We start from the raw sequence: 12,894 nt of genomic DNA on the forward strand, positions 1-12,894 counted from the left end.
AATTTACCTGAAAAACATGTGGAAGTGTCACGGAGTTAGTGGTACTTTTCGATAAAATGTATACCATTTTGTTGTGTAAATATAGAGGTACCTAAATCATTTTAATCTAGGATGGAATCTCTTATTCATTAGATAATATCAATATCTGTCTCATACTCGTATCTCTGAAACTATGATTATTTATACTTTAACAATGTAAAAGGTAAGAAATGTCTAGTGGGATACTCGGAAATCATAATAAGTAAAAAAAAACTGAGTTTACAATCTATCCAAATAAATATCACTATATTGCTTGATAGACAACTATGAGAAAAAATTTAATAATTTTTTATCAAATTTTTAGTTTACTTGATATATGTATTTAGTGTTTTCTAATGGAACTCATATCCTAATCGTTCTGAGTTACGTAAATAAAATTCATATCTAAAAATGTATTAGTGTATATGTGTTATGGTGCACAATAAAGAATATTTACACTCTTACCTATTAGTTTGTTATGCCTTAGTTATGCTCTAACTTGTCATTTAAGAAGCAGATTTACAATTATCCTATATCTATTAGTATGTAATGTAATTAAAGCAGTGTCAGCGTAAATAACCAACTTTGAAGGTTCCCGCGATTGATGGCGGAAGTTTCTAGCCCGAAATAGGAATGTTAATCGACGAAACATTTTAAACAAACGTGGTAAAGAAGTGGGAAGAGTTGTACTACGTGTAGTTCAGCTTCTTCCCACTTCTGCTTGGTCTAAACGAAGGGTGACTGTCATCAATGAACATCAATAATCAAATGTTTTGCACCAAGTGATTCCAATTCGTTCAACCCTGAATAGGGACACGCCATTTCAAGTACGAAATCGCTTTTTTTTTTCATGCTTTGCACGCACGCGGATCCAACAAACCGTTAAGCGTGATCAATGAGACAAGTAAAGAAATTAGGGAATGTCGTTTCTGAGCTTGAACTTCCTGCTCACGGTGTAATAATGATTAATAAGATTAATGATTTCACATTTTTCCAATTTCTCATTTTTAATATGTTCTAATCTTTGTGTCAAGAAGTACGTAAAATGGTCAATGGTACAAGTATGTTACTATAAATTTTTAGTTTACTTGATATATGTATAAAATACCTACGCTTAATTATTTTCCTTGCTTAGAATAGTAGTTGTACTTAAAAATGTCGAAGAAAAGTTTCTTGGTGTTAGCTTTATATTTCGTAAACAGCTTTTGTTTTGGATCGTGTGTATTATTATTATTAAGTTTGGCTCAACCTCCAAATCATCTATACCTATTACTTATAAAATGTATTTTAATCTCTCATGTCATTTTTTATTTAAAAAACTTTTAGTCATAAAGCTGATATAAGGATGCCTAATCGTTTGTCATGAAAGTATTATTAAAATGATGGTCATTTACGACTTACGTTAAATCGTTCTAGCTCAGTGAAGTGGCTAATAGTGAGTAAATATTTGATCGCCACGGAGCTCATCACGTCAAGTGCGCGTCGGTTAAATTAACTACAATTTTATTACGACTCGACGGTTTTGGGGGCCTATTCTGGTTTTTGTAACAAATTAGAATGGTTTAGTATTAAACAATTGATTACAAAATGAGATTAAAATAAAACCTAAAACTACCTACTAAACTATTAGAACTAATACCTAAAAAATGTTTATATTAGACTAGATCACCCAAGTATTATCCCGGGTTATGAGAGGCTTGTTACGTTCCCCCTTTGGATCGCTGTGCCGACCCTTGGGGCAAGAAACGTCAATGATTTTTTTGATAGCTGACTAGTTATAATACGTAAGCTTTATGTAAGTACTTATGATAAACCAAAATTTATTACTATGTTATTGTGTCCCACTGCTGGGCAAATGTGAATTTTAAATCAACATGATTCACCAAAAATGTACATAACAAACATCTGCAAAGATAAACAAAGTAAGGTAATACCTATTTTTCATTTAATAACTTCTTTAGCATATAAACAATGAAGTTATGATAAGAAGTTTACTAATACAAGCCTTCGTTTTCATTTCATTTAATCACTCTTATTTGTGCACCGAAATAGGCCCTACAAAATCCATCAAATCGGTCCGATTAGCGGCAATCATGAGCGGTAATTACAAATCGCTCGCTATCATGTCGACGACTTTACACTAAGCCCTGGAACGCTCATTTAAAGCTTTTAACCACAGCCGATTGAGTGAATGGAAGTGAATGAATGAATTAATATTGTTGAAAGCCAATCGGGATGCTAATTTGTAATAGTTACTTACTACTACTTTTAGATGAGATTTTACCAAAATTTAATTTATAATTCTCTGAGATATGAATAGCGATAAATAAAAATAATTATCTTTATCAAGGCGCTCATGGCATTGTAGAAGATCCTTATTGACATGAATTTATGCAAAGCAATATCTGCTGCGGTCACATATTCGATGCATGGCCGTGGTAAACTGAGCTATTCTATGTTACAGACAGCCTCAATCTAGTTGTCGTCCAGGATATTTTCACACGTTTACATTGGATTGATTTTCACCTTTAACATTCTATAATCATTCTAAATACATTCTCGATATGGAAAAGTCTTAAAACTAAGATTGCATTTAAAAATTGCTACTTATAGCTGTGCTCGTATACTCGAATTGCTACGTATTACACTAGTTTTGCTTAGTATTCTCGTACACAAAAAAAAAACTCCGTGTTAGATCCGAGTGGAAACTGCGGTAACATCATAGTTTATTTTGTCACGAAATAATATTGTTACTCGCAGGCAAGCTGCTAATTACGCTCTGTTTACAGGGTTCCCTTGAAAATACAACAAGGGAAAAGGATGTCCTAATAATTGAACACATATACCTACACAGTTTACTTTACACTGGTTAGATTGTGATCAAAATTTGAAAATATAAGATTATATATTATTTTAAAGATAAAGCCAGTTACAATAGAATTAAAACATAATGTACCACTAAATATTGTTTCATTTTAAGCCTCATCTTCGAAAACATAAAGCTAATGGTAATGCTTTAACCGTTAAAAAGTTTTCTTAATTATTATTTAGATTGAAATAAAGTTTGAAAACAAAAAAAAAATACTTTTACATAAGGCAAATTGTGCTCCATCTTTGGTTTGGCTGTCGCCCATCTAGATTTCCGAGAAACATTAACTTCCGGAACAATTGTGTTGTTATTTGAATTGTTTCCTGTCGGTTTGAACTTGATAACTTCATAAAGTAAATCAGGGTTGATTGACGAGTAAAGCCGTTTAATTTCAATATTTGAATCGTTTTGTTATAATAACTATAGAGGATTAATTTTCTTAGACAAAGACTGCTCGATTAGACAAACAAAGATAACAAACAGCCTTGATTTATTTACATTTTGAAGTAATACTACTCGAAAATCATACATTTTATTGAATTGTACCTACCTCTAATGCTTATTTTTACGCTACATTTTTTTAAATTCATTCATATATACTCTCTAGTTTTAAACCATTACGAGATTTTTTTATGTACCTATTCATTTCATTACCTAGGCCCTGTATTGTCTGTAATGTAGTAAAGAAAATATGGCTTTATGAACCGTTTACGCGAGGTATACAAAAACAAATATAATATTTGTTATAAAGTACTAAATTATAATTTTAGAGAGTGTACGAAGATAAATCTGCCCTGCTTAACGATATCACAAAAGAAAATTCATCGCTAACTAGGTACAATAGTTTCTCTAACTGAGAATTCATTTTCGAAATCATTTGTTTATTTAATTCGGCTTAGGAGGCCGGAGGGCAGAAATATAGTGTAAGTACAAAAACACGATCCCGCTTGTACATTTTCCTGAGCCATTTTCCTAAGGTCCTTCCGTAAACCAGCGGTACCCAAATACGAACTACTGGTTAATTGCTCATATTTTTTTCCCCATTGCACTGCGAAATGGGAGTTTTCTCATTACAGTCGGCAAATTCATTTAGTTGCTTTGCTCTCGCCACTTAGGGGCCACTAACCAAGAACAAGGTAAATTGATTTGAGTGTTCTACTTTAGCATGGCTGGCTTCTTTTTTTTTCTCAAAGCTGAAATTAGTTTTTAAATTGCTGGTTTTTATGCAACGTGAAACTTTGTAGCAAATACTTAAGGAAATTACAATATTTTACAAGTCTAATAAAAAAAAGAAATTTTATTCCGCATCCTCACCTGCATACCTACGGGATTTAATCCATTGCTCTGCTTATTTTCTTCTTTTCTATCAAATAGGTACAGTGCAGTACTAAAATTGTCCCGTGCTCCGAATCTCTACGCGCGTCCCATCAGGCATCCACTCAGTGTAAGATACCCCTTAATTTTCATTAAAAAAATGTCATAAGTGTTCTCCGTGTTGTTTTCGGCTCAGCTTAGTTCTCCCAAGTAAAATATCCGAACACTAGTATACTAGTACCATTTATTTATTGAAAGGACATAAACCAACATTAAAATTAATAAGTAAGTAGGTAATCATTGTTATTAGTGTTTATGCCTTATTATTTTATATTAATAAGAATAATAGGAGGATGCAATTAACTAATTGCATTAAGGATGTTCTGGCAGATGCCTGCATCTTGACATTGGAGTAAATGAATCGTTATAATATAATGTTTTACGTGCATTTTCCTCTATTTGCATTTATAAACAATACAATTTAATTACTTATCTGTTGCAAGCATTTGTTATTGTTATTACAGAAAAGTATTTAGATTTTAATATGTTTTATTAAAAGCTGAGTGCTGTTATTGAAAAGTGTGAGTGCCCTGTTATGAGGCATTGGAACTATTTGCATACAGGCGACAGACCTCTCATTTTTAATGTAAAATAATTAGGAATTTAATTGTTTAATTTTGATTTTATTTTAATTTTGATATATTATTATTACATGTTAATTAGTTTTGTGTCGTGGATATTATAATAATTATTAATTATTTTAATGTATGTTTAGTATGTAGGCACTAACTCTTAAATGTTAAGTACTTGTAATACTAACAATTTTATGGACCTATGCAGTCTGAAATAAATATATTGAATTGAATTGAATTAAGGTATTTGATTCTGTAATGTACACAAAATTGAAGAATGAGAATTTTATTGAAATCGGTGTTAGGTACGTCAAATCATATGTCATTAAATATGTATAGGAGCGGTAAGCGATTGTATAAATTAAACAAAATTATTAATTCGTGCATTGAAAATAACTTCATGTCTATTAACAGTTCATTCATTTCATTCGTTTCTGTACAAATAAACGTCTTTAGCCCACTACAGAAATACCTGACTCCATCCTGCTAACAATTTTTTTCATGCGACATTGCAAGTACATACATGCCTAGTGTGTGAGGGTATACTTATACCTAGATACATGGTTAATATAAGGTACCTGCAGTTTAGACCACTGTATCCTGCCTATGCACCGGCTAGCATTCCTCCAGGCAAGCTTGCAACCGAACACCAACTCGGTGGTGGTCAGCTGGTAGGTGCCGGTCTTCGTCACCTCCTCCTGGACTGCGTTCCAGCGCGCTTCGTGGGCTGGGGTGTTTGCTCTGTATGAAACAAATACTTTAGAATATATTGCATTTTGGGTTATTTTGGAGTCGTAATCCTGAATGTCAAAAATGTATTAAGATGGTTATACTAAATAAATTCCCCCATGGGAATAACCACAAAATCGCGAAAACAAATCTAATGGACACCTTAGTAAAGTTGACGAAACGTATGATCCCAGGGGTATAAATATTGCATGATTTTCACATCGGTCCCATGAGAAAGCTTGTTCAGTATGACTATCTTAAGACATTTTAAACATCACAATCCCAAAATCTAGCACAGCTAAATTATAAATAATGTAATCAAGTGGTTGAAAATTACCTTCTGATGGAAGCAAAGTATTGGCCAAAGAAGTCCTTGGCGTCGCTGAGCACTTCCTCCGGTACTCTTGGCACATCCCCGCGGCCAGGGATGGCCATGACGCTGCCCAGACATGACTTCTCGTTGCATAGTGTTGGCTGTAACAATACAATTATTATATTAAATTATAACCATATTTTTAAGTTTAATCTGTATCAAATAAATTTTACAAGACCGCCTGCACGCAATTCACGAGCAAAGTTTTACAGTAAAGGAAAAATGCAGTAGGTAGCCTTCATGCCTATCAACACGGCTAGCGGACCTTCTGGACGGGGTATTATTTTTATAACTTAGATTAGATAGTAATAATTTTAAGTAAGTATATATCTATAGGTTTTTCTATTTTAGTTTTCTTTATACTGTTACCTTAAATTTTGATTACACATAGTTTTTTTTAATGTATTTATTGTTTATTTAGTTTTTACTTAATTATTCCTTTATTTGAATTATTAACTTGTATTTATGTGCTCAATAAAATCACGTTTACACTTATTAAGATGGATACGTATATGACTTTCATATGCAATATCGCCGCTATTTGGTTAAAGAACGCATTATTTTCAAACCGATATTTCAACCAATATTTGCCGTAGTATATATTCGCATTACGGAAACGAATGTTAAAGATTCACAGAAGTATTTCACTAATATTCCGGCTCTCGTCTGTCGTTTTCACGGAAGATCACTTATCAAAGCTTTGACTTTGAGCAAGCGAATAGGTATCTCTTCAAATATGTTTTACCTAGAGCAAGATTGAGCTTATATAAATATCAGCTGTATGTATGTAAGCCTAACCATTTTCGATAGTAAGGCAAATACAGAAACCCAAACCTCGGGTAGGTACCTATCCGCATTGCGACTGATTGAAATCTATTCAAAATTTAATTACTTACTAAACAAAATGAACGTCGACTACGTTCCGTGTTTGGTTCTTAATTCAATTACATGCATGATATTGTTCCAAACGTTCACCTGTTACTGATATTGTTATAATTTTTTATTTTTGTAGCTTGCTCATTTGAAGTATCAAAACGCTGTTCGTTAATCCTTTTGGATTTCTGTTTCGTAATGTTTTCATATTTAGAAAATTAAATGGTAACAACTCTTAAAAGCAAAACAAAACAACCAACAACAACAAAAATGCATCTCAGTATTTAGTGTTCTTGTCATACATTCGTAGTTTTAGAAACCTATTCGAAGCAAAACTCTCAGAACAAATTATACAAGAATTATACAAATGCGTTCAGCGTTTGTAGGAAAATTGTATTCAGAATCCATTTCGAATGCAATCCATTTATATGGTAAAATAATGGGAGTGCATGAATACTATTACTTATTATAGTTCAGAGACGTACTTATACCAATAACGCTGATAAATTATATTGTTTTTGCTTGAAAGAAAGAGGTCTAAATAAACTGGACACGCTCCCAAAGTTATAGGTATTTTTTCAAATACCTACAGAATACTAAACGGATGTTATGTTCTATAATAAATACGATTCATATCAAGAGATTGCGCCAAGTTTCGTATACTATTTGTGTCATACTTAGTAGGTAAATGTATATAAGCTCCTGCGAATTCTACACAACTAAAACGGCCTACCAATATTATAGAATAAAAACAACAACTGTAATTTACGTTAAATATCTCTTATACTGTCCAATCAATCATGGTAAGAGGAATTACATACGATATGCTATCAATAAATAATTATGTGTATGGTTTCGGGAGCCAAATGTAAAGCATCACAACTTCGCAAAGACAGATGGCCAAAATGTAGGTAATGGGTATTTAGGATATTTGAAACAAGATTTATAGAAAATATACCTACAATCAGTGCGGTGAGCATTTTGACTTTGGCTATACTGCCCTCCTAAGCTAAAAAACCGTATTTGCAGTCAATTTGTATGAAAACTGAATGCAAATACGGCTTTTTAGCTTAAGATGGCAGTATAATCAGAGAGATTTATCAAAGTTAATATAACCGGAAAAACTAAACGAGACGAATCCAACAACACGTCAAATGTATAAACATGTAAGTAATAGATCGAGTCATAGAAAAATGAAGACAATGCAAGCGAATTCTAATTTATTTCCCTCTATTTTCCTTAGTAGCGTGAGTAAGTAGCGTGTTGTTTTCTGTAATGAGGTGTGCAATAAAGAGTATTTGTATTGTATTGTAAGTTATTGCCGTGAATCGAAGCGCTGATGGCTTAACGGTAAGAGCGTGCGACTTGCAATCCGGAGGTCGTGGGTTCAAACCCCGGCTCGTACCTATGAATTTTTCGGAACTTATGTACGAAATATGGTAATATGGTATGGTATGGTACGGACCAATGTTTCGATCTTGGAAGAACTCAAAGTGAAGGAGAGATTATCGTCGACTGTTCAAATACGAATCCTCAAATACTTCGGGCACGTTACACGAAACCTAAACTCCATGGAACGTCTCGTTGTCCAAGGACGAGTAAAAGGCAAGCGGTCACGAGGTCGGTCATTTACGCGCTGGACAGACCTGATAAAATCTGCGACACAAACCACCATAGTCCAATGTTCCCGTAACGCCGAAGACCGTGGCAAGTGGAGGCGCATCGCGAGGGCTGCGTTATCCACGATAGATACGTCTCATCATACAACCACGACCACTCTGTCAAGAGTGAACGACTGAGGAGGAGGAGGAGGTACGAAATATAATTTATATTTACCAGTCACTTTTCGGTGAAGGAAAAAACATCGTGAGGAAACCGGACTAACAACTTATTGTTAGTCCGGTTTCCTCACGATGCTAGAACTAGGCCTTAGCCTAGTTTGCCCTCTGGGTTTTTGAAGGTCAGATGGCAGTCGCTTTTGTAAAAACTAGTGTCTATGCCAATTCTTGGGATTAGTTGCCAAGCGGACCCCAGGCTCCCATGAGCCGTGGAAAAATGCCGGGACAATGCGAGGAAGATGATGATTGCCGTGAAATTCTCTGTTTTCAAAAATTCAACCTGTTAACTTATAGCATGTAACAATTTCAGAGTATTTAAATCTATCGCAAATAGCAAAAAATATTCAACCATTAAATCATGCGGCGACATTCGATTTCCTATATCGTGTTATCGCCTACGCCTACCCAACAAACTTGGTTCGAGATTCATTCCCGCTCAGTTCGAAACCGCCTAAGGCTTCGGAATGTATATATTTCCAAATGCAATAGTTAGGAGTTGCGCCGCATCTATTGGTGTGAAATGTTGTTGGTTTTATTACAGCAATACCAAAGATCTTAAGTTTCTGGTGATATTTTATATTTTTAAGAATATTTAATGACCCTAGAATTTAGACGAGTAAGAATTATTCATCGTGAGCTCAGAGTAAATAAATACTGACTTCATTTAAAATAAAATAAAGTTTTACATCAGTGAGACTTTGTTTTGTAGATACCAAAACGTGACATTTTTTGCTATACTTATTTCTAAATTATTAAGTACAAAAACCATCATAATTGTAGCTCTTTTAATCTTGTGTTTGTATAGAAAATATGTTTCTGCGTTGTTTGGTTGTGGGAGTAAACATTGACGTTTGGAACATACAGATCGGTGGGGTAATAAAATCAGAGACACCGTCATGGTTGTTGAATGTAATCAGTGTAACGTACGTTCGTCACATAAACATATATAGGGACTGGATACGCTAATAATGTATTATCTTCGGTAATAAAAACGGTAGGTAAAGGGTAAAAATGTAGAAATTCATGTATATAGTATAGGTAGAATGTTCTCAAAATTGCTCTACGGAACGATTAAGGCGATCAAAAGGACAAGACATCCTACGAAGTTCAGTATTCATAATTACCAGTTTACCCTTTCATCGAATGTAACCGTATGTCTACAATTTCGTAGCACACAGTAAATGGGCAATATTTAAGATAACGTTAATATTTGGCTTTAATTGGCAAAGTTGAAATGAGTTCCATAATGTCGTTGGTTATGTTATCTCAGACTGAACGTTGCTCATGCTGTCGTATCTAGAAATCTAAGCTCTCGTATGTTTAAATATTTATTTTACTCAGTAGTATTATTGCTTTTGTTAGGTAAATATTACAGTCAATTAACAAAACTTATAAGTTTAAGTTTAAGTGACGTACTTGTGGTAGTGTTATATTTTTTTATAATAATTTTATCATATGACCAAATGACCACAGGTACTTATTTGGTATTTGAAGGAATAAGAATCTTAGAAACAATGAAATGCATGTTTCATATCACATGTAAAATATTAAAGATAAAGTTTACTGAATTGAAACATTTTGGTAGACGTAAAAAATCTGTGGAATTATATGTATGAAATATGCAGAAGCTCAGAATAAGTTAAAGTATTATTAGACCAGAACACTATTCTTTTGAAGTATAATTTCTATTTTTAATACTATGAAGAATAATATATTAAGAAACCAATAATTTTAAGTTAAGGACATTAAGTTAAGGGAATATTAAAATATTCCAATCTTCAGATGAGGTGTGTTAAGTGAGCTGTTATTGAAGTAATGTAAGAAAACTTTTGCTAAAATACCACAATGATTACGAAGTTAATGCGGTCAAATTGTTTTTTTTTCCTAATCCAAAATTTTACTTACCGCCATAGGGCAACCACTGTCATACAGGCGGTCGTAAAGATAGTCGTGAGTTTCCAAATTCTTCAGCACTTTCGGTATTACAACTTTACGAGGCGTCATCTTAGTTGGCTCTTTAGTCACTACTGTTCCAATTAGATCAACCTTCACGTTCTGCTCTTTCAAAACTACATCGCCATCCGTGTGGTCAACGGGACAGGTTTTCTCAACGCTAATATGAACAATCGCATTCATTTCAGCGTCATTCGCGTCTCCATTAAGCTTAATACCGTTTTCAACTTTATCGCCATTAAACACTTCATTGATAAGTAGCTTGGTATGATCTACGGGGCATTTTTCAAGAGAAAGCTCTTTTTGAGCAATCAGGACACTGATTAGATTCTCGCCGTGGACGGAAGAAATTTCTCCCAAAGGGTTGTTAATAATGGCATCAGTATTGGAAATGACACCGGGCGCCATTTTCAATTAGGAAAATATTAGTAGGAGAGATAGTAGAATAGTTAGTAATTAAAAACGGTTGGACAGTACGCAAGGCGCATGGGCGCGGATACACTGTGCTCGGATAAGTGATATTCGACGTATTTATAAGAGTGTTCAGTTATCTTGCGGACTTCCAGGTCAGTTTGCATACTGTCACACCAACAAAGGTCTTCTGTGTTAGCGGTGCGTGCTAGGGGTGATTCACATTTTGGCGATTGTACTTTAAGTTTGAATTGCTTAGAATTCGTAAATGAGTGAGAGCTACGTCATAAACATAAATATGTCAGATCGATAAAATTATGTACCTAGGTACCTACTTGCCACCATAATTATTATTGAATATATTTTTGACAAAACGATTTTTTGTATTGTTAGTACGAATACCCTACACTTAACCGTGCTACAGCCAAGAGGCCCTTATTTCATTATATTTTTAGCTTTTTATTACGCTCAATGTAACCAATGCAATCTTTTATTTAATTTCGTTTGCAAACATCCTCTATAAGTGGGTATTTTGGAAACTTTACGCTTTAAGGTTTTTTGGAAACTTAACGGCAACCGGCAAGACACTTGCACAACCCCTCTGGTGTTGCAGGTGTCGATGGGCGTCGGCAATTGCTTAGAATTGGGTGAATTGTCGGCTAAATTGCCTCCTATATCATAAAAAAACCATTTTGTTGTTAGAGCATTTCTATTTAAAGTTGTACCAAATTTGTTTAGTTAGTGGAAAATTGTCCCCACAATTTTTGGTCCGTTTGGTTACGGTTTTCAATATACAACCTTCTATGACCGTAACAAAACGGGCAAAAAAAATTGTATGAAATTTTGGGGACACTTTTTTCTCGTATAGGATCGGAAGAGCTCGTGATTCTGCGTGGAAAAAGTATAAAAATCCCAAAATCAAAACTTAAATATAAATGCCCGTTACAATGATCGCGTGTTAGGTGAGAAAATCGTACCTATTATAGGCCTTAGGCTATATTGATTAAGTATCCGTAAGAGTCAAATAAGTGGGGGCTGTAGATACTACTTCTGCCAGCGTATTTTGGTATTATGGATGGTATTATCTAAGTGATAAAATAGCTGTCACTTTTTAACACCGCGCGTTAGAAAGTGACGGGCACCGTTTTATTACGCTGTCACATAGACAAGAACGACCATCATATCCGTACTGGATACAGTGCGCATTAGTCAGGTGTTTCGCCTTTATTTGCGACTTTGAAAAGCTCTGCAAGGCCCCATGACTGCCTGCAGCACCTTAGAGTAGGCTTTGTAGATGTATGGTTGGTATTTTATTTGTTCTTAGAGCATTTAATAACTGCTATAATAACCCCTTCAAGAGCTTACCCCTCTGCCGAAAACCTTGCACAATTCGGCAGACTGTTTTGTACAGAAAATGACAGCCATGACGTCTCCAGTTATTAAATGCTCTAAGTATTTGTTGTAGGTATGTGCTTATACATTTTACGAGTAAATTCATATACACGGTGGCTAAAAAATAACTACAATCCCGTTTTAACTCACATTTATAGACGGGTCTAACGCGAATTTTATTCAATTACCTTGATTTACCAACGTTTCGACACAGGTTTCACTGGTCGTGGTCGCGGCTGACTGATGTCCCAAACTTTTCCATGCACTTTTCGTCGGGTAGTTGCACAAATCTCTGTTTTGACATTTTGCTGGGACATCAGTCAGCCGCGACCACGACCAGTGAAACCTGTGTCGAAACGTCGGTAAATCAAGGTAATTGAATAAAATTCGCGTTAGACCCGTCTATAAATATGAGTTAATATGTGTTCAAAACGCGAAAGTTTAAAATATTATACATTCCCGTTGCCAGGGAGGTTTTGGGATTATACTGAG

The 12,894-nt window shown here is 34.4% G+C and overlaps 1 protein-coding gene across 2 annotated transcripts in view; it reads right to left on the reverse strand.

The window, feature by feature from the left end:
• LOC134792736 (nitric oxide synthase-like protein) overlaps positions 1-12,894 on the reverse strand; it is a 143,339-nt gene that overhangs the window by 26,046 nt on the left and 104,399 nt on the right. The window contains exons 1-3 of one of the 2 annotated variants that reach the window (XM_063764035.1): positions 10,552-11,209; positions 5,900-6,036; positions 5,412-5,574 (exon numbers count right to left, since the gene is read on the reverse strand). In XM_063764035.1, the coding sequence (XP_063620105.1) occupies positions 5,412-5,574; positions 5,900-6,036; positions 10,552-11,007 (756 nt within the window). In that variant the 5' untranslated portion in view covers positions 11,008-11,209. Of the gene's footprint in view, positions 1-5,411; positions 5,575-5,899; positions 6,037-10,551; positions 11,210-12,894 lie in introns of those variants that run through there. The other variant, XM_063764036.1, reaches the window with a different exon arrangement.

This window comes from Cydia splendana, chromosome 8 (assembly GCF_910591565.1).
Source record: "Cydia splendana chromosome 8, ilCydSple1.2, whole genome shotgun sequence".
Classification (NCBI taxonomy): Eukaryota; Metazoa; Arthropoda; class Insecta; order Lepidoptera; family Tortricidae; genus Cydia; species Cydia splendana.